Source organism: Geotrypetes seraphini, chromosome 7, assembly GCF_902459505.1.
Source record: "Geotrypetes seraphini chromosome 7, aGeoSer1.1, whole genome shotgun sequence".
NCBI lineage: Eukaryota > Metazoa > Chordata > Amphibia > Gymnophiona > Dermophiidae > Geotrypetes > Geotrypetes seraphini.
This window is the reverse complement of record NC_047090.1, coordinates 28,015,054-28,037,912: the sequence shown is the minus strand read 5'-3', so window position 1 is coordinate 28,037,912 and position 22,859 is coordinate 28,015,054. Positions and strand designations below refer to the sequence as shown.

At 46.6% G+C, this 22,859-nt stretch overlaps 1 protein-coding gene and 1 non-coding gene across 2 annotated transcripts in view; one reads left to right on the top strand and one right to left on the bottom strand.

Annotated features, from left to right (window-relative positions):
- LTA4H (leukotriene A4 hydrolase) overlaps nucleotides 1-3,636 on the bottom strand; it is a 107,033-nt gene extending 103,397 nt beyond the window's left edge. The window contains exon 1 of the mRNA XM_033951999.1: nucleotides 3,372-3,636. Coding sequence (XP_033807890.1) covers nucleotides 3,372-3,527 — 156 coding nt within the window. The 5' untranslated portion in view covers nucleotides 3,528-3,636. The remainder of the gene's footprint in view (nucleotides 1-3,371) is intronic.
- A 564-nt stretch (nucleotides 3,637-4,200) lies between these two features.
- On the top strand, nucleotides 4,201-4,272 carry TRNAD-GUC. The gene has a single exon. It is a non-coding gene; the product is annotated as a tRNA-Asp (tRNA).
- The last annotated feature ends 18,587 nt before the right edge of the window (nucleotides 4,273-22,859 follow it).

Genomic DNA, 22,859 nt, shown 5'->3' with positions numbered 1-22,859 from the left:
CTCTTTCTTTCTGTTTCCCTTTCTTTCTTTCAGTTTCCCTTTCTTTCTTTCAGTTTCCCTTTCTTTCTTTCAGTTTCCCTTTCTTTCTTTCAGTTTCCCTTTCTTTCTTTCAGTTTCCCTTTCTTTCTTTCAGTTTCCCTTTCTTTCTTTCTTTCTCCCTGCCCTCCCCCAAGCCACTGCCGCTGTCATCGGGGACCAGGCCTCCAAGCCTTCCCCCTCCGACGTCAATTCTGATGTCAGAAAGGAAGTTAGGGGCCAGCCAGGCAGTGATTGGCTGGCCCGGAACTTCCTCTCCGACGTCAGAATTGACATCGGGAGGGGAGGGGGGGAAGGTAGGTCGGCTAGGCACTTCTGCGTCCCGTTTACAGCTTTAGGAAGCAGGTAGAACGCGAAGGCAACACAAGTCTATCACGGAGCCACCCCTGCTATAAAGGTATGCTACTCCCTGCCACATTTAAGCACCTGCAGTTACACTAGGCCTATGGCTGGTATAAGTTCCCTTTCCCCAACCTTTTTTGTTTTCTTGTAACCTACCGACTCCCTCCTGCCCTCAAATTTCTTTGACTGTTTAACCGGTTTGACTGTTTAACCGTCTTTTGTGTTTATTTTTTGCTCCCAACTCTATTTAATGTTTATATTCATTTATTTTAAATTTTTTATTGTAAACCACTTACCCCCTCTTTTACAAAGGTGCATTAACCGATTAGCCCGCGCTAAACACTAACGCGCCCCTAGACTAACATGCACGGGTTAGCGTTTAGCACGCGCTAAATCAATTAGCGCACCTTCGTAAAAGACGGCCTTAGATTTACCTTTGGTTTTATATTTTCGGTATATTCAATAGATTGATCTTGAACATAAATGTTAGGTGCACCAATACCTGTTTACACCAGTATTCTATCACAAAAATTGGGCTCCCAGGTACAGTTACAGAATACAGTCCCACCACATCTTCAGAGTGCCAAAAATGAGACACCCAGTCATAGAATGGTCGTTTTGATACTGTACTCAGGATTATTAAGTAGATGACTCAAAAGGCAAGGATTCCCCAGACTAGAGAGTTGCGCGGGGACAGAAATCCCACCCATCCCCGCCCGGATCCTCTCCGTCCCCACCCGTCCCCGTAAGGAATTACCTCCATCCCTGCCCATCCCCATAAAAATCAGCAGTTACTTCCGACAGGATCATCAATTCCACAGTTTCTTTTGTGTTTGTGCTGCTGTTTTCCTTGTGGAATCTCTTTGGTGGAACCCTTTTTTTTGTTTTCTGTTCAGGTTATTAACTTATAAACCCCCTCTTTTACTAAGGCTGATGTGTCCATTATATTATATGGGCAAACCCTGCTACCAAAGCCTTCCATCCCCGTGGGAATCTTGTGGGCTAGAGGGGGGTCCCCGTGGGAGTCCCGTGGGTTGGGGGAGGATTCCTGCAGGAACCCCGCGGGACCTGCGGGATTCCCATGATCCCCATTCCCATGCAGACCTCTACCCCAGACCCAGAAAAACACCTGTGCTAGGCAAGGACAGAGGTCTTCTTAAAGCCATTGCACAGATGAGATTTGTCTATTGTCTTATTCACCATTAAAAAGGCATGTAGGGCTGGGTGTGGGGAATCACAGTTTTACAACCAAGTCAAATTGAAAGTGAATGATCAAGCAGCAAAATCTACAAACCAAAAGCTTTACGTTTGTTTTCCGTTTGTCTACCAAAGAGAGATACATATATCGGGGTGGACAAAAAACAAACAAACCGAAATTGGAAAAATACGATATTAGGGTGGACAAAAAATATGACACTATTACTACATTATAGCCACAAGAGAAGATCAACAAGTCCATTTATGAAGCACTCGGTTTGACTACAAAACATTTTTCCTGTATCTGTATTTCCAGAATCGACCCAATTCTATATGTAATTAGACGTGACCAACTACGTCTTCCTCTCTATACAATTTTGTGAAATGATTATGTTCTTACGATTGATGCAAAAGAAAAATTTAAAAGCATTATGATCTGTTTGCAACAGCTTTTTTTTTCTCTCTCTTGTTATTTTTTTTTTTTAATTATTTGAATTGTACCTTTCCCTCACCATTCTTGGAATTTTGTTATATCTTTGCTGTTTTAATAATTGTTTACTGAGGTACTTTTAACTAGATTGTGAGCCTTCGGGACAGATAGGGAAGTTCCAAGTACCTAATTTTATTTTACTGTAAACCGCTTAGATTTGTCATATGTCTAAGTGGGATATCAAACGTTCATAAAAACAAATATTTTGCAGAATCAGGAAATAAATTAAAAACTCCTCCCTAATAAACCGTTAAAAGGCATCTGAAGTCGTTAAACATAACCATAGAGGGAGCAGCATTATTAAGGCCTTTTGCTGTGCGGGGGGGGGGGGGGGGGGGGGGGGGAGAGAGGGGTCAAATTGTAGAACTCACTTGTCAGTCAATTATGAAAATGTTATGACAAGGGTAATTTCAGAAAAAAACCCTTCTTTGAACAGAGAGGTAAGCTGACTGGAGATAAGGAAGATGTCAGCACTGAAGAAGTTCCGCTGGATTAGATTACACTAAAAGTTGAATGGGTTATGTGTTTCTAATCCTACCATATGGTATTGCGTGTCCAGCTGCTTTCGGAACCAGTACATCTTCTCCAGGCCATGTAAAGAGATGTAGGTGAGGTATTGAAAGCTTCACTTTCTCCTAAGTACAGATGGAGCTGTATGATGATCCTGAATTTTTGAGTTGTCACAGAAAATAAAAAATGTTTGAATTCTAAAAAACAACCCCTCCCCCCCATACAGCTTTTTGTTAATGCATTTTTCTAGGAACTGATCTTTGCGATTGTTCTTTTGATGGGCACTTTCCTGATTTTCCGATGATTATAGGTTAATGTTCGCTTAATTTTATTTGTCTTATTCTAATCTAGTCTTCTATCTCTGCGTCACGCATAACTAGGTAGGCTCAAGGTGACTTAAAGGGGGGGGGGGCGAGGAAGGGGGAGGGGTAGAAAGGGAGAGGGGTGGAGGGGAGAGGAGAGGATACAGGTGATTAAGTGTCAAATAGATGAGTTTTCAGTTTTTTCCAGAATATGGTGTAGTTGTCCTGGTCATTCCAAGTTTTTACACCTAAAAAGGTGAGCATGGAATGGAAAACACGTTTGTATTGCAGATTTTTTTGTGGAAGTGAGATTTAGAAGTATTATTGAATTATATATATCATGATATGTAAACCGTTTAGGGCTAAACAGTATATACATTTTTAAAAACAAATCAATAAATTATGTTTAAACGCTTATCCTTGCATTTTCTTGCTTCCACCCAGGATCGACGCCTAGAGCAAGTCCTTTCCCCCCCCCCCCCGCCGGGGCTTACCAGCGAGCGCTGCCGATCCTGCAAGGACTCCACCGTGAGGGCGGCTCTGCCCGCGATCACCCGGCTCGCGAAGTCCACGCGCAGCTTCAGGCTCCAGTGCTTGGTGCGCCAGCTGCCAAAGGCGGCGAAGGAGCTGGGATCGGCCGCGTCTGCCATGGTCACCCCGCAAGCCGACCGATGCCCTCAACTACCAGCCGCGACGTCGCGGGCGCCCCCTAATGTACTCCGAGCCAGGCTGCTGGCACGAAGCGGCGCCTCCTCGGGGGTGGAGGTTTGCGCGCGCGGAGCGCTCACGGGAGTTGTAGTCTCGCGGGGCGGAGCGACGCCTTCAGGAGGGCGCGCGGCGGGACTACGACTCCCGAGGTACCCGCGGCCGGGGAAGGCGGGGCGTGCGCGGGGGCCGCTGGGATTGTTAGTTTCGGGGGGAGGGGGGGAAGCCGGCGGTACTTGTGTTGGTGATGCCGCCGGGTGTGTTTTGCCACCCTATTATGCAAGGCGAAAACGGGTACACGTGGGAGGAAAGGGAAAGAAACAAGAAAGGGGCTTAATTATTCCTTCCAACGGTCTTCGAAGCAGTGACGGGCGGAGAGAGTGTCGCTCTGTTGTTCCTGTGAAAATAAAACGAAATAAACCAGCCTTGAAAAAAAGAATTTGCATCACACGCCTATGACATTAGTGCCTGCACGTGCTGCGAAAAACTGCCGAACATCATAGTTTCTTTGCATATGCATAGTAAGAGGAGAACTAAAGAAACGAACTGTCCATTTGGTGATGACATGTGGAAAGGTGATAGTTTTGGCCAATATCTTACAAGCATTTCATGTGCAGCTCCTCGTTAGTATAGTGGTAAGTATCCCCGCCTGTCACGCGGGAGACCGGGGTTCGATTCCCCGACGGGGAGGCATGAATATTTTTTATATTTGTAATTCAAATTTAAAACTAAAGAATGTAAATTGCGGCGGGATAAGGTATTATATATTGCTAATTTTTAATTTTAACAAAGGCAACAATAACAGCTTAAGCCGTTTTAATCACACTGACCATATTGAGTCAGATCAATGGTTCATCTAGCCCAGTATCCTGTCTCCACAATACTCCCTGTCATTTCCAGGGTCCCTTTGCTACCTCTTTAGGCATGCAAAGTTTTCTCTTTTTTTTTTCTCTCTCTTTTGTACTCAAAAAGGTGAAGTTACATTTTTAAAAAGATGAATATACAGTATATTATAATATCGTGCCCTTATAAATGTCATAGCAATTAATTGCATATTTCTGTTTAATCGGATTTATTAAAGCAAAATTAAACTACCTGCATATTTAGGTAAGGCATAGTGGGGTGTAACCTACTTGGAGAGACAGGTACAACCCTAAACCCTAAAGTAACCTGCAGAGAGGGGCACATGCAACCCTAAACCAAGGTGTGTAAACTCTCTAACTACCTTACTGGGCACACTATATAGGCCCCGATTCTGTAAACATTTTCTATGATGTTTAGACGCAGTCTGCCGCCTAACTAGTGTCTATGTCGTGTCTATTCTTAACCACGCCCACATTATGCCCACGTTACGCCCTCGTAACACCCACATCTACATACTTGGACGCAAGTTTTCCAAAAACCTGCGTCCAGCTCACGTCTATATTCTGAGAATGCCTGCCTGACACCTAACTCTCTCTAAGTCCCAATTAATGCTTGTTAAGACCCTTAAATCGCTCATTATCCACTTAAATCGGATGCCTAAACCACGCCTAAAGTTAGGCGCACTTTACAGAATCAGGGCCTATAGGTCTTCAATAAAGTACATTCATTGTAATGTTTAAAATGTGCAATATGCTTGTGATTATTTTTTTTTAATTCATAACCAATCATTGGATGCTTGAACTTTTCATGACTTACAAAATGTAAACTTTTTCCTCTAACATATTCTCCTCAGACTCACCCACTTATATTTTCTCTGAAAGAAAACCTGATTCCTATCTAAGGCAAGAACGTTTATTTACATAGTAACATAGTAACATAGTAGATGACGGCAGATAAAGACCCGAATGGTCCATCCAGTCTGCCCAACCTGATTCAATTTAAAAATTTTTTTTTTTTTTTTTTCTTCTTAGCTATTTCTGGGCGAGAATCCAAAGCTTTACCCGGTACTGTGCTTGGGTTCCAACTGCCGAAATCTCTGTTAAGACTTACTCCAGCCCATCTACACCCTCCCAGCCATTGAAGCCCTCCCCTGCCCATCCTCCTCCAAACGGCCATACACAGACACAGACCGTACAAGTCTGCCCAGTAACTGGCCTAGTTCAATCTTTAATATTATTTTCTGATTCTAAATCTTCTGTGTTCATCCCACGCTTCTTTGAACTCAGTCACAGTTTTACTCTCCACCACCTCTCCCGGGAGCGCATTCCAGGCATCCACCACCCTCTCCGTAAAGTAGAATTTCCTAACATTGCCCCTTAATCTACCACCCCTCAACCTCAAATTATGTCCTCTGGTTTTACCATTTTCCTTTCTCTGGAAAAGATTTTGTTCTACGTTAATACCCTTTAAGTATTTGAACGTCTGAATCATATCTCCCCTGTCTCTCCTTTCCTCTAGGGTATACATATTCAGGGCTTCCAGTCTCTCCTCATATGTCTTCTGGTGCAAGCCTCCTATCATTTTCGTCGCCCTCCTCTGGACCGCCTCAAGTCTTCTTACGTCTTTCGCCAGATACGGTCTCCAAAACTGAACACAATACTCCAAGTGGGGCCTCACCAATGACCTGTACAGGGGCATCAACACCTTCTTTCTTCTACTGACTACGCCTCTCTTTATACAGCCCAGAATCCTTCTGGCAGCAGCCACTGCCTTGTCACACTGTTTTTTCGCCTTTAGATCTTCGGACACTATCACCCCGAGGTCCCTCTCCCCGTCCGTGCATATCAGCTTCTCTCCTCCCAGCATATACGGTTCCTTCCTATTATTAATCCCAAATGCATTACTCTGCATTTCTTTGCATTGAATTTTAGTTGCCAGGCATTAGACCATTCCTCTAACTTTTGCAGATCCTTTTTCATATTTTTCCACTCCCTCTTCGGTGTCTACTCTGTTACAAATCTTGGTATCATCTGCAAAAAGGCACACTTTTCCTTCTAACCCTTCAGCAATGTCACTTACATACATATTGAACAGGATTGGCCCCAGCACCGAACCCTGAGGGACTCCACTAGTCACCTTTCCTTCCTTCGAGCGACTTCCATTAACCACCACCCTCTGGCGTCTGTCCGACAGCCAGTTTCTGACCCAGTTCACCACTTTGGGTCCTAACTTTAGCCCTTCAAGTTTGTTCAACAGCCTCCTATGAGGAACTGTATCAAAGGCTTTGCTGAAATCCAAATAAATTACATCTAGCATATGTCCTCGATCCAGCTCTCTGGTCACCCAATCAAAAAATTCAATCAGGTTCGTTTGGCACGATTTACCTTTTGTAAAGCCATGTTGCCTCGGATCCTGTAACCCATTGGATTCAAGGAAATACACTATCCTTTCTTTCAGCAACACTTCCATTATTTTTCCAACAACTGAAGTGAGGCTCACCGGCCTGTAGTTTCCTGCTTCATCCCTGTGACCACTTTTATGAATAGGGACCACATCCGCTCTCCTCCAATCCCCAGGAATCACTCCCGTCTCCAGAGATTTGTTGAACAAGTCTTAATAGGACTCGCCAGAACCTCTCTGAGTTCCCTTAGTATCCTGGGATGGATCCCGTCTGGTCCCATCGCTTTGTCCACCTTCAGTTTTTCAAGTTGCTCATAAACACCCTCCTCCGTGAACGGCGCAGAATCTACTCCATTTTCTCGTGTAACTTTGCCGGACAATCTCGGTCCCTTCTCCAGGATTTTCTTCTGTGAACACAGAACAGAAGTATTTGTTTAGCACATTTGCTTTCTCCTCATCACTCTCCACATATTTGTTCCCAGCATCTTTTAGCCTAGCAATTCCATTTTTTATCTTCCTCCTTTCACTAATATATCTGAAAAAATTTTTATCTCCCTTTTTTACATTTTTAGCCATTTGTTCTTCCGCCTGTGCCTTCGCCAAACGTATCTCTCTCTTGGCTTCTTTCAGTTTCACCCTGTAGTCCTTTCTGCTCTCCTCTTCTTGGGTTTTTTTATATTTCATGAACGCCAACTCTTTCGCCTTTATTTTCTCAGCCACTAGGTTGGAGAACCATATCGGCTTCCTTTTTCTTTTGTTTTTATTGATTTTCTTCACATAAAGGTCCGTAGCCATTTTTATCGCTCCTTTCAGCTTAGACCACTGTCTTTCCACTTCTCTTATGTCCTCCCATCCTAACAGCTCTTTCTTCAGGTACTTTCCCATTGCATTAAAGTCCGTACGTTTGAAATCTAGGACTTTAAGTATCGTGCGTCCGCTCTCCACTTTAGCCGTTATATCAAACCAAACCGTTTTATGATCGCTACTACCCAGGTGAGCACCCACTCGAACATTAGAGATACTCTCTCCATTTGTGAGGACCAGATCCAATATCGCTTTTTCCCTTGTGGGTTCCGTCACCATTTGTCTGAGCAGAGCCTCTTGAAAGGCATCCACAATCTCCCTACTTCTTTCCGATTCCGCAGACGGAACATTCCAGTCCGCATCCGGCAGGTTGAAATCTCCCAACAGCAGAACCTCCTCTTTCCTTCCAAACTTTTGGATATCCACAATCAGATCCTTATCAATTTGCTGCGATTGAGTCGGAGGTCTTTAGACTACACCCACGTAGATAGAAGTTCCATCTTCTCTTTTCAGAGCAATCCATATCGCTTCTTCCTCTCCCCAGGTCCCTTGCATTTCGGTCGCTTGGATATTGATCTTTACATAGAGAGCTACTCCTCCACCTTTATGACCATCTCTGTCCTTCCTAAAAAGATTAGTTTATCAGTTGGGTTTCCTATCCAAGAAAGGGGCAGAGTTCACATTCACAGAGCATGATAATTAGTTTATAGCTAAATGCATGAAATAATCATTAATAGTAAGGCACTTTAATCTAGCCAATTTGAAAATGCAGTGCTATGTACCCTTTGCAAGAGTTCACAACCCAATCTATGCTAGTCAAGTTTACAGGATACCTACAATGAATATGTGTGTGAGAGTTTTGCATACAATAAGTGGCATAGTAAGGGAAGGAGTAGGGTTACCAGACGTCTGGATTTCCGCAGACATGTCCTCCTTTTTGAGGACATGACAGGGGGTTCCAACGGCTTTTCAAAACCCAGTACTTTGTCCAGGTTTTGAAAAGTCTCCTCAAAATTGCGTCAGGCAGGAGGGCATTCACGCATGCACGGATGCCCTCTTGCCCGATGAGAGCAGGTAGCGCAGGAGGAGGAGGGGGACTTGAGCAGAGCTAGGGTAGGATTGGGGGCAGGACTGTGGCATAACGGGGTGGGGATGGGTGGAACTGAGGTAGCCTGGGGGCAGGTCTAGGGGTCTGCATTTTACTAAAGTAAAATCTGGTAACCCTAGGAAGGAGGCACCCAGGGATGTAGCTATTCTTTGAGATGCTGGAATGTTGCTACTCTTTGGGTTTTCGCCAGGTACTAGGAACCTGGAATGGCCACAGTGAGAATGGGCTACTGTTCTTGATAGACTTTTAAATATTAGCATGCGTTAAACACACGCTAATGCATGCATGTTATCCTATGGACACGTTAGCGGTTAGTGCATGCGTTGATTTAGCGTGCACTAAATCCACGCTAAAATGCTTAGTGCGCCTTTGTAAAAGAGGGCCCAAGGCCTAAATCAACGCGTGCGCTAACCGCTAACGCATTCATAGGATAGCATGCATGCATTAGTGTTTAGCGTGTGTTTAACGCGTGCTAATATTTAGCGCGCTAAAAAGCTTAGCACGCCTTTGTAAAAGAGGGCCTAAGTCTTTTGCAAATAGCAATTTAATTGTGCAATATATGGTGAATATTTAAGCACAAGTATACTTTGAATGCACTTTAAAGCACTTTAAAAATAAGTTTAAAAAAAACGGAACTAGTGAAGAGACACGGTGGAAGACCACTCAAAACCTCTGAAGTTTCAAGATACTCTAAAAATACTTGATATCTGATGAAATTCATTACTATATCTGTATAAGCTAGGTAGTTTGCTTTTTTGAATAATAACGGCAACATTAAATACATGGCCGTTACTGCAAAAATGGTAAAAATGGCCTTAGTGTATGGGGAAAGACCAGCGTAAGAGCACGCTAAGGCCACTTTATACCACAGCTTGGTAAAAGGTTCCCTTTGTTCTTAGAGCAAGAAGATAATGTGGAGGGCTTGTTTGGCACTACTGTATTTTGCAAACTTTCACCAGACTGGAGATTCTGGCAATGGCTAAGAGTAAAGGTACAGTTAAACAGAGCCGAATTATTTTAATAAGGTTGAGAAATGGAGGGTAAGGTCAATGCTTTGCAGGGTTCAAGTGTTACAAAAGAAAAGATAATGCTTCACTGCGATGCTGTAGGGTCATGAAATGGTTAACTGTTGTTTGAAATACTGCTCTGGCCTACATAGCTGAGGAAAGTGTACAATCTATTGACTTCATCTGCCTAAAATGTATGTCCCTACCTTACCACATTGTAAGCTGAATAGATAAGAGTTTGAGCCATGATGTACCCTGCCCTTCTGTACATTTAACATTTAGAACTGTAAGAGTTAGATAAGTGACCTGCTAGTGTGAGCTTAGGACCAATAATAATTGTAGAAAAGTTATAGAGGTAACAAATGAAAATTATAGTTTTTGCATATATTAGTTTGCAAAAAGGGCATAAAAGTCAGTGTATTTCCTGTTTCTGACACTCTAGTAGGCAGGCTATTAACTGCACTAGAGTCCGGTATACCGTAATAAATTTCTTGTACTTTCTTCACGCCTCTGTGTGTCCAAGTGACCTTTCAATGCAACTTGGGAAAGTCTGAAAACTGTTAACACACAGGAATTTACATCCGCCTGGCTTTCCCAAATTGCTTATAATGTGTCCGACTCTGATTTGTTTAAAAGTTATCTAAAGGAAGTGTTAGAAATACTGGAAGTGAACTGCAGAAAAGCCTTTGGACAGGAACTGGCAAAAAAAAAAAAAAAAAAGAGCCCTGAGTTTGGGGTGACAACTGGGTGGGAAGCATGGATTGTTGTCAGTGAGTTGTGTAGGTCACTGATTCTGTACACTTTTTTTTTCTATTGGAAGGTTGAAGTATCATAAAAAATGCACTGTTCTTAGTAAAGAGACCTCTTATAATAAGGATGTTATTTCAAGTGTTCATCCTGAATGCATGTGATATAATCATTTGCTTCAAAACCTCCTTCCTAACCATAAGCCTCAAATATTTATTTAATATGTAAACTATTAAGTAACTAAGGGTTCAACTCTATCATTTATTTTAAAAATGTTCCTTTTTTAATTTAATTGTGGTATCAAAACCTAAAATCAATTCATCAATGTATATATTTTGAAAAAGAACAGCAATACTTATCTTAATGGCTTTTCAGCCAAAACCAACATTGGAGGGCCATGGGATGCATGGATCGGGGCCTAAGGCCCTGATTGGCTCAGGTACCTCATGCTCTTCCCTTGGGAGAGGCCTGAGGCATCTAAGCCAATCAGGGACTTCCTTAGGAAGGAGCCTAAGGAAGTCCCTGATTGGCCATTTGTTTTGGCGCATATGCAGGTGACATCACCATGTCGCATCCGCACATGCAAAGATGCCCTCCAGATGCGACCCAAAGAGGTGGGGCCGGGGTTGGGGGACAGAACAAGGCAGAGCTGTGGGTGGGACAGGGTGGGGCTGTGGGTGGAATGGGGTGGGGGCTGCATGTCCTCTTTTTGCATGATTGTTGAGTTTTATTACCAAAATCTCGTAGAAGGGGGTTCCAGAGGCCTGCAAGTTAATTGGGGGCAGGTAGGTTTACCAGATTTCATTGGCAAAAAAAGAGGTCATGTGATCCCACCCATTCTACCTCACTCCGCCCATTCTGCCCCAGTCCTGCCCCAACATGATCTTCGTCTCTTCTTCCCCGAGCTCGGGGCCGCATCTGGAGGGGCTACAAGCATGTGTGGATGCAATGTGATGACATCACATCACATCCGTGCAAACTCCGAGACCCCCCCGGCTTTCCAAAACTCGAACAAACTTCCGGGTTTTGGACCCCCCCCCCCCCCCCCCCCCCCGGGCAGCTAGACAGCTTTCCCGGACATCTGGTAACCCCAGGGGCAGGGAGAGGCACAAGGCCAAAGATTCATCCATGGAGCCTAATAGGGTTACCATATGACTCCAGAAAAAAAAGGGCGGATTAAGATCTCCGGGTTTTACTTCTATTAAAAGCAATAGAAGTAAGGAGGACAGATTGAGACATTTGGGTTTTACTTCCATTGAAAGGAATGGGAGTAAAACCCGGATGTCTCAATCTGATCTCCTTTTTCTGGAGCCATATGGTAACCCTAGGCCTAACATCATGCACCAGTCCTCATTTAATTCTTTGTACTCCCACTGCTGATGAAATGTTGCTTCTCAATGGAAGGATTTGATGTGCTCCTCAAATAAACTCATGAGGAAATTCAAAATCCAAAGCAGGGCTGAGGCTATCACCTCCCACAGGCTTCCTTCTGGTTTTGGTTTCTGGGCAAAATCTAGAATGCTTTTTACAAGGAAAGTAAAACAAACACGGCCTCAGCGTGAATCATACCAATTAACAGATTACAGGCTAGGTGTGACCTCCATGTACACTCACTAGAAAAAGAATGAGGAAATGCAGAAGAAAAATCCAAGCTTTGCAATAGATCAGGACTTTTCAGTTCAAGTCCGGGCTACCAGTCAGGTCGTCAGGATGTCTCTAATGCTCAGGTGCCAGTTTTTCAAAATACTGCCGGGGGGGGGGGGGGGGGGGGGGGAGGAGGGCACACAACCCAAATTATCCCTTCTTGTACATGATACAGGAGTTTACCCAAAATGGGGGGGAGGGGGGCTCAGCACCCACTCCGCCCATTGGACTGGCATCTAATGAATATTCATGGGAGAGCTGTGCATATAATGGAGGTGGTGGGCATGCGTGGATGCCTTCCTGCCCGAAGGAAAGGTTTTCAAATCCCGGACAAAGTGCCCCTGTACGTATCCTCAAAAAGAGGACATGCCCGGTGAAATCCAGATGCCTGGTAAGCTTACCCTTTTAGCTCCGGGCGCACAGCGGGATTCAGAGGCCTAAAAATTTTGCGTTATACTTAAGGTGACCATACGTCTCGTTTTGAACGGGACAGTCCCTTTTTCACATTCCCTGTCCTGTTGTCCCCATTCACAGCTTCGGGACGCCCAAAATGTCCCATTTTCAGAGAGGGTCCCAAAGCTGTGAGTGGGGACAACGGGATAGGGGATCGCAGCCTCTTATCTCTCCCTCCCGACCCTCCCAGCAAGTTGACAACCTCCCTCCAGTAGCGTCGGCAGCGGCAGCAAGCTAAACAGGCTGCTTCGCGGCTTTCTACTGCCGGTGAAGCGTCACTGATGATGTCATCGGTGATGCGGCAGAGGGATTCGCGGGCAGGAGAAAGCCGTGAAGCAGCCTGTTTAGCTTGCTGCGGCTGCCAACGCTACTGGAGGGAGATTGTCAACTCGCTGGGAGGGTCGGGAGGGAGAGATAGGAGGGTCAGCGGGGGTTCGGCTGGGAGGGGGGAGAGCGGTCTGCCTTAGTGCTCCATTACCTTCTTCGGGCAGCAGCAGCATTTACAATTCGCTACTGTTGCCGGCTTCAGGCCTTGCTCTCTGCCGGGTTCTGCCTACTTCCTGTTTTCATGAAGACAGGACCCGACAGAGAGGAAGGCCTGAAGCCGGCAACAGCAGTGAATTGTGAATGCTGCTGCTGCCCTATGAAGTTCTTGAGTGACAAGGAGGAAAGGGAGCAGAGGGGGAGAGTGTTGAAGGAAGATGAGGGAGGGAATGAAAGGAAATGCCAGGGCTTGGAGGGAAGGAGGAAGGTATGCCAGCCCAAGGGAAAAGGAAGGAGGAGATGTCAGAGCATGGAGGGGGAGGGAGAGATGGAAGAAAAGGAAAGGAGAGAGATGCCGGGAATCAGGGAAGGGATGATGCCAGACCATGGAGGAAGGAAAGAAAGGAGAAGAGAGAGATGCCAGAGCATAAGGGAGGGAGTGGAGACAGAGAGAGAAAAACGGAGAGGTGACAGAGCTGAAATCAATCATGTACAAAGGAGAGAAGGGGCATGGGATAGATAGTTTATGGAAGGAGCATAGAAAGAGGGAAGATGCCATATGGAAGAGAGAGGGCGGACACTGGATGGAAAGAGCACAGAGGGCAGTGAATGGAAGGGGCGAGATAGAGGATGAACAGTAGATGGAAGGGATAGAGAGAGAGAAACAGACACTGATTGGAAGTGTGGGGGAGAGGAGGGACAGCCGCTGAATGGAAGTGTGAGGGACAGGGGGAGCTCAGCAGACACTGGAAGGAAGTGGGGAGGAGAAAGAAAAAAGGTCACATGCAGGATTGAGGGAAGAGGATAGAGTTAGTTACTAGAAGGGGTGAGGAAAAGAGGTAGCAAGCTATAGGTAGACACAGTGAAAGAGGGAAATTGAGGAATGAATAGTAAAAAAGAATTTAGACATAGGCAGAAAATAAATTGAGAGGGAAGACCAGGGAAGAACAGGAGGAAGGGAGCGGAGAGATAGATCCCAGAGCAGGGGGAAGGAGAGGAGACAGATACCAGACCTGGGAGGAGGAAAAGAGGAAGGAGACAGATACTAGTTCCAAGGGGGAAAAAAGAGGAGAGAGATATGTTAAAATCTGCTGGGAGGGAAGAAGGAGAGAAAGAGGCAGAGAAAGGGGGGGTTGTAAGCACATTAGAAAGACTACAGAGAAAAAGGCTTTGACGAAAGTGGAAAGACAGGAGGCAGATGCATGACTATGGGAGGTTCAAACAGAGGGGGAGAGAGAGGGAGACCTGGAACAAAGGTAGAAAGGAGAACTGACACTGAATCTGGGGAGGGTAACAGAGGGAAAAGAGAGAGAGACCTGGACCCAAAGGGGATGAGGCTGGATTCTGAAAAAAATGTTGAATGCAAAAGAAAGAAAGATTGGATGCACAGTCAGAAGGAAGCGCAACCAGAGACTCATGAAATCACCAGACAACAAAGGTAGAAAAATGATTTTATTATCAATTTAGTGATCAAAATGTGTCTGTTTTGAGAATTTATATCTGCTGTCTATATTTTGCACTATATTTGTCTATTTTTCTATAGTTACTGAGGTGACATTGCATATTTTAAAGTAATCTGCCTTGGCATCTTTGAAAAAACCCTGAAACTCGTAAATGCTAATTAATATTTTCTCTGCGTACAGTGTGCATTGTGGGTTTTTTAAATATTTTATGTTTATCATTATGAATTAATAAGATATTGTGTATACAAGAAAATGAATGGAAGAAATTGGGGGCGGGGTTAGGGTGGGGCTGGATGTGGGGCTAGGGCGGGATTGGGGCGGGACTGAATATTAATAGATGTCCCGTTTTGATGAAAAAAATAAATGGTCACATTAGTTATACTAAATAACTTAGCTTTTGGCAAAGTAGTGTTGATCCACTGCGCAATGCTACAAATCTTCAGCTCAACGGCGCTTCCCCGTTTCACTATATTAAAGCCTCCTCAGGAACAATATTCAGCCAGGAAAAGTGGTTCTGAAATATTTTTTTAAAAACATGTTCCTTTTGTGCCGCTATGCCTGGTGCTTGGAGGTTTCTACTGCACATGAGACAGACAGTGGCAACAGGAAAACCAGGTTAGAGAAACACCTGGCCTGCTATGCCACCAATTCCAGTCTGTGCTTGCCAACCCACCCTCTTTGGTAGGGGTGGGCAACTCCAGTCCTCGAGGGCCAGAATCCAGTCGGGTTTTTAGGATTTCCCCAATGAATATGCATTGAAAGCAGTACATGCAAATAGATTTCATGCATATTCATTAGGGAAATCCTGAAAACCCGACTGGATTCCGGCCTTCGAGGTCTGGAGTTGACCACGCTTGCTCTATGGTCTCTTGATCCCGCATGGTTGCTCCATGCCAGCATCTCCCGTCCCTGTCTTTATCTCCAGCCTCTCCATGCACAATATCTTCCCTCTTTCTCCATCTCTCCCCTTCCCAGTGTCCAGCATCATTTCCTCCAAGGTGTCTGGTAGCCCGCCACCTGCATTGTCTTTAAGATCATGTTTGGGGTTTTTTCATGCCTCTTGTTACTCTATTCTGGAATGCTCAGAGATCCTGTTTTGTGAGAATTAGCCAAAGATTTAAACTCTCATTTCCCTCGTTCAAGGGAATTAAAGCTGTCGGTAAACTGAGCCAATCTTTCTCCCATAAATTGACTGAAATTTGGAATGGAATGCCGTTTTCTATAAGGGATCCAGGCTCTTTCCAATTATTTCGCAAAACTTTGAAAACATCTCTGTTTGCAAATCATTTTGGAAATCATTTTTATTACATTTCCTAGGACTTGTTATTATCCCAGGACAAGCAGGCAGCATATTCTTTACGCATGGGTGACGTCACCGACGGAGCCCACGGTACGGACCTTTTTACTAGAAAGTTCTAGTTGGCCGCACCGCGCGTGCGCGAGTGCCTTCCCGCCCGACGGAGGAGAGCGTGGTCCCCAGTTTCTTCGTTTCCGCGGAGCGAAGAAGACGTGCGTTTTTCAACTCCGATTGAAAACCTCTTTTTGCCTTCCCGCTCGCGTTCTTTTTCGTTTATTTACCTTCGGGTTGCTTTTTTATTTCATTTCCAAAAAAAAAAAAAAAAAAAAATATTTTCTTTTTGTTTCGTTTTTTGTCTTTGCCCCGGCGGGGCCTGTTGTCACGATCCAGGCCTCGGGGTTTGATTTTGCGGAGGCCGTGTTTCCATTCATGCCCCCGCAGCCCGGTTTTAAGAAGTGCCAGCGGTGTGCACGCCCGATCTCCCTCACTGACCCACACAATTGGTGTTTACAGTGTTTGGGACCGGAGCATCGGGCGGACTCGTGCACCCGCTGTGCCACTCTTAAAAAACGCACTTTGAAGAATCGCCAAATCCAGCAAAGTCTGCTGTTCGGCACCGGCCCGACTATGGACTCGACTTCTTCAACTGCGGCACCATCGAAGTCGGCACCGACCACCTCGACACCCGCCTGACATCACATCGGCGCCACCGGCGCCAGGTAAGCCGGCTAAGAAGCCTTCCACCCTTGAGCGCCCTCCCACCTCGGTGGCGACACCGGCTCTTTCGGCTCCACGCCGAACTAAAAAGCGCTCCGCTCCGATATCGGTGAGTGCCTCATCATCGGCCTCCTCATCGCCGGAGCGTAGAGCGGCACCCATGGAACCAAAGCAGAAAAAAGTGGTTCCGGTGCCACCCCTGGATGACCGCATTGCGGCCATCCTCCAGGATAAGTTGCAGGAACAACTCCAAACGCAACTTAAACAGCTCTTGCCCTCTATCCTGGCACCGCTGCTTTCGGTACCAGACCGGCCCGAGCCCCACAACGTCCAACCGGTATCCACGCCATCGGTACCTATGGACCCATCCATGCCCATTCTCTCGGCACCGCATATCCATGCCCATGCCGAGGCCGTCGCTCTGACGACATCCGATCCTCCTCGGGACCGAGCGGAACACCGGTCTTCCCGCGAACCTGACCGGCACCGTTCTTCCCGGGACCGAGACAGACACAGGTCTTCATCCCCCGGTACCGTCTCGGTACGCTCAGGCAAGTCTCGGTCTAAAACTCATCATACCGAGCCTTCCACTCCAGTCTCTCGGCACGCACACACCGATGTCAGAGACCCGGACCTCTGGGAGGAATCTCCCCTCGGTACCGAGGAGGATGCATCGTCGTCGGACGAAGAGCCCTCGGCCCCCGATACCACATCTAAACCTGAGCAATCTTCTTTTTCGAAATTCCTCAGGGAGTTATCGGGGGCCTTATCTTTGCCTCTGGAATCTGATTCCAAGAAATCACAAGCTTTCCTGGAGGCATTAGATTTCGATCAACCCCCTAAGGAGTTCCTGAAGTTACCCGTGCATGACATCCTACGGGAAACTTTTTATAAAAATTGGGAAAATCCATTAACTGTCCCTGGGGCACCCCGTAAACTGGATAGCCTTTACAGGGTTATTCCAATCCCGGGATTTGATAAACCCCAGCTGCCCCATGAATCTCTCCTGGTTGAGTCCACTTTAAAAAAGACTCAAGGCTCCAGTGTCTATGCCTCTACCCCTCCTGGCAGGGAGGGCAAAACTATGGACAAGTTTGGCAAGCGGCTCTACCAGAATGCCATGCTTGCCAACAGGGCAAACAATTACTCTTTCCACTTTTCATTCTACCTGAAACATCTGGTAATGCAACTCTCCACCATGCAAAAGTACATGCCGGAGCACAAGGTCCCACTATTCCAGCAGCACATCTCCAGCCTGCTTCAACTTAGAAAATTTATGGTACGCTCCATCTATGACTCCTTTGAGCTCACCTCTCGTGCATCTGCCATCGCTGTGGCCATGCGCCGCCTGGCCTGGCTCAGGGTCTCTGATCTGGATGTCAACCATCAGGACCGACTAGCCAACGCCCCATGTATGGGAGACGAATTGTTCGGAGAGTCTCTGGATACCACCACACAAAAACTCTCCGCCCATGAGACCAGATGGGATACTCTCATTAAACCAAAGAAGAAGGCCCCTCCTGCTCGGCCTTACAAACCACAGTCTTCTTACCAGCGCAGGTTCTCCGCTAGGCCGCTTAACCCGCCTTCACAGCAACCTAGGCGGGCTCGCCAACAACACCACAACCAGGCTCGTGCACAGTCTAATCAACCTGCCAAGCCTATTCCTCCTGCCAAACCTTCTCAGCCCTTTTGACTCCTCTCTCCAGGGCTTAGCCAGTCTTCCACCCTCATTGCCTCTCCCTCAACCAATCGGGGGCAGGCTCCACATTTTTCTCAGCCGTTGGGAGGTCATCACATCGGACCAGTGGGTCCTCAACATCATCCGCCACGGCTACTCTCTCAACTTCCAGACTCTTCCACCAGACAATCCTCCCGTAGAGTCTGCTTCTCTTTCAACTCACACCCCCCTCCTCCTGAGGGAGGTCCAATCCCTCCTTCTCCTCAATGCCATCGAAGAAGTACCTCTGGAACAAAGGGGCCGGGGATTCTACTCCCGTTACTTTCTGGTTCCAAAAAAGACAGGAGACCTACGTCCCATTCTCGATCTCAGGGACCTCAACAAATGTCTTGTCAAGGAGAAGTTCAGAATGCTCTCCCTTGCCACGCTTTACCCTCATCTCTCTCAGAACGACTGGCTATGTTCCCTGGACCTCAAAGAGGCCTACACTCACATACCAATCAATCCAGCTTCACGTCGCTACCTAAGATTCCAGGTGCACCATCGCCATTATCAGTACAAAGTGCTACCTTTTGGCCTCGCTTCATCACCCAGGGTGTTCACCAAATGCCTCATTGTGGCGGCGGCCTTCCTCAGGTCTCACAACCTCCAGGTGTTTCCCTACTTGGACGATTGGTTGGTGAAGGCACCTACGTCTCCGCTTGTGCTACAAGCCACTCATCAGACCATCTCTCTCCTCCACCTCCTGGGGTTCGAGATCAACTACCCCAAGTCGCATCTGCTTCCCACGCAGCGCCTTCAGTTCATTGGAGCAGTTCTCGACACCACACTCATGAGGGCGTTTCTCCCCTCCGACCGTCAGCGGAACCTGCTCCGCCTGTGTCGTCAGGTGCTCCTTCATCACTCCATTTCTGCCAGACAGATGATGGTCCTCCTGGGCCACATGGCCTCGACGGTGCATGTGCTTCCCCTGGCACGACTCCACCTCAGGACACCTCAATGGACTCTGGCCAACCAATGGTCGCAGACCTCGGATCTTCTTTCTCATCCCATCTCTGTGACATCGTCTCTTCAGCAATCTCTACAATGGTGGTTGAACTCCTCAAATCTTTCCAGGGGCCTTCTTTTTCATCTGCCCCCGCATTCCATGACCATCACCACGGATGCCTCCCCTTATGCATGGGGAGCTCACCTGGGAGACCTACGCACCCAAGGTCTTTGGACCCCGCAGGAGCGTCTTCATCACATCAATTTCCTGGAACTACGAGCCATGTTCTATGCTCTCAAGGCCTTCCAGCACCTTCTTTGCCCTCAGGTTCTGCTCCTGTGCACGGACAACCAAGTTGCCATGTACTACATCAACAAACAGGGCGGCACCGGATCTCGCCTCCTTTGTCAGGAGGCTCTTCGCATTTGGACCTGGGCCACGGCCCGCAGTCTCTTCCTCAAGGCTGTCTACATCCAGGGCGAACAGAACTCCCTGGCCGACAATCTCAGCCGCATCCTTCAACCTCACGAGTGGACTTTGGATCCTCCCACGCTCCACTCCATCTTTGCTCGCTGGGGCACTCCGCAGGTGGACCTATTCGCAGCTCCTCACAACCATCAGCTGCCCCAGTTCTGCTCCAGACTCTTCTCTCCTCATCGTCTGGCCCCGGATGCATTCCTTCTCGACTGGACGGATCGGTTCCTCTATGCCTTTCCTCCTCTACCTCTGATGTTGCGGACTTTATCCAAACTCCGCAGGGATGGAGCCACCATGATCCTCATAGCTCCCCGGTGGCCTCGTCAACACTGGTTCTCCCTCCTGCTTCAGCTCAGCTCCAGGGATCCCATTCCTCTACCTGTGTTTCCTACTCTTCTTACACAGCAACATCAGTCTCTACTACATCCCAATCTGTCTTCGCTCCACCTGACAGCTTGGTTTCTCTCGGGCTGACCTCTTCAGGAAATCTGTCTCAGCCTGTCCGTCTCATTTTGGACGCCTCCAGGAAACCGGCCACCCTCCAATGTTACCATCAGAAGTGGACCAGGTTCTCCTCTTGGTGCCTCCGTCATCATCACAATCCCACCTCTTTAGCGGTGGAAACTGTTCTGGACTACTTGCTCTCCCTGTCCAACGCAGGCCTCAAGTCTACCTCTATCAGAGTCCATCTCAGTGCCATCACGGCATTTCATGAACCTGTCTTAGGAAAACCTCTCACGGCTCACCCTCTGGTTTCCCGATTCATGAGGGGCCTCTTCAACATCAAACCACCTCTGAAGCCTCCTCCGGTCGTCTGGGACCTGAATGTGGTTTTATCTGCCCTCATGAAACCTCCCTTTGAGCCGCTTGCCACAACTTCGCTCAAATTTCTGACATGGAAGGTTCTTTTCCTCATTGCCATCACCTCTGCCAGGAGGGTTAGTGAGCTTCATGCACTGGTTGCCGATCCACCGTTCACTATTTTTCACCATGACAAGGTGGTTCTGCGCACCCATCCAAAGTTCCTTCCAAAGGTGGTCTCAGCTTTTCACCTCAACCAGTCCATTGTGTTGCCTGTTTTCTTCCCGAAACCTCATTCACATCCCGGAGAACAGGCATTGCACAGCCTTGACTGCAAGCGTGCCCTGGCTTACTATCTTGATCGTACAAGGGCTCACCGCTTGTCCCCTCAGCTCTTCCTGACCTTCGACCCAAATCGTTTGGGTCGACCGGTCTCTAAACGGACGCTATCCAACTGGCTTGCAGCTTGCATCGCGTTCTGTTACGCTCGGGCCGGTCTGTCACTAGACGGCGCTGTCACGGCCCACAGGGTAAGAGCTATGGCCGCTTCTGTTGCTTTCCTCCGTTCCACACCCATTGAGGAAATCTGCAAGGCGGCCACCTGGTCCTCAGTTCACACATTCACTACTCACTACTGTCTGGATGCTTTCTCCAGACGGGATGGGCACTTCGGCCAATCTGTACTTCAGAATTTATTTTCCTAATGGCCAACCATCCCTCCTCCCTCTTTGTTAGCTTGGAGGTCACCCATGCGTAAAGAATATGCTGCCTGCTTGTCCTGGGATAAAGCACAGTTACTTACCGTAACAGGTGTTATCCAGGGACAGCAGGCAGATATTCTTACGTCCCACCCTCCTCCCCGGGTTGGCTTCTTAGCTGGCTTATACTAACTGGGGACCACGCTCTCCTCCGTCGGGCGGGAAGGCACTCGCGCACGCGCGGTGCGGCCAACTAGAACTTTCTAGTAAAAAGGTCCGTACCGTGGGCTCCGTCGGTGACGTCACCCATGCGTAAAGAATATCTGCCTGCTGTCCCTGGATAACACCTGTTACGGTAAGTAACTGTGCTTTCTGTATAGTCTTTTTCTTCTTATCCCTCATTTTATGTAATATTTAATGTATTTTTATTCTTAATTACTGTTAACTGAGTCAAGATCCTGTTTATAAATCCAAGGTTTAGTTTAGGAATTTCACAATTTCAGGTTTCAGGTTTATTTCAAATTTGATTATATCACTTATAATACTTCTAAGCGATATACAATTTAAAAATTGGAATACAATATTACAAATTAAGAATATATACCAAACCAAAACAAGACATGATATAATAGGGGCAGGGATTGAAATACAATAATTACAGAAAAGAAATAAGCAAGGTTAGCGCAAAATGGGAAAGTGTCTGGAGCCTCCTGAGGTTCATGTTTCTTTAGGAAGAAACATCATTCGTTTAATTTTTATGTTTGAAAAGCATCTCTATATATTTCAATTGGACAAGGGCAGACAGGTCTCCTAGAAATCCTCTACAACTTGCTTGCTGCATCACTCCCAATAGTAGAAATGTTGGTGGACTGTCATGTGCCTATTTGTTTTTTTCAGAGGGGGGAGGGGAGCGGATTTTTACAATATAATCACTGCAATCAAATATGACAAGAAAAATACACCACAGTAGTAATAAGGGATAATCTTACAAGGAATAATAGAGCACAATAATGGGGCCAAAATCAATAAGGGAAATATAAAAAAGAAAAACAACACCCAGCGATACTAATTTAAGCTCCTCAGTAGCCAGCGTTCATAATATGTTCATATTTATTTAATAAATTTGATATACTGTCTATCTACATCAAAAAGCAAAACAAAGCAGTTCCTTGGTTCAGCCCCATTCAAGATCATTAGCCCTTCTCTAGATGCTAAGGCCCTGATTCTGCAAAACGAGCCTAAAATTAGGCGCAGTTTGGACGTCCAAGATAAGCATCCTTTCTAGAATCACGCTCAGCACTGTTTAGATGTCTAAGTTTTGAGATGTCCTTAGAAAATCGGGTTTTAGGTGAGAGTTAGACGTCCAGTGTCCTTAATGTTATAATATTTGGACATCTAACTCCTGCTCAGCGCTAAGTGGGACTTAGGCGCCCTTTATAGAATCAGGGCCTAAAAGTTCTTTAGGTTGTTCACTCTGTTCCCTCTAAGCTGAGCGAGAGTCCTCCAACTACAGTCCTAGTGCTGTTTCACTATCACATTTTTAATAGCGAGGGACAGCCGGATTCCCATGTCTATCAATTGAAAACACAATACTGAAGCACCGCTCCCTACTGGCAGCAACAGGGAACAGAGATTGTTTGGGATC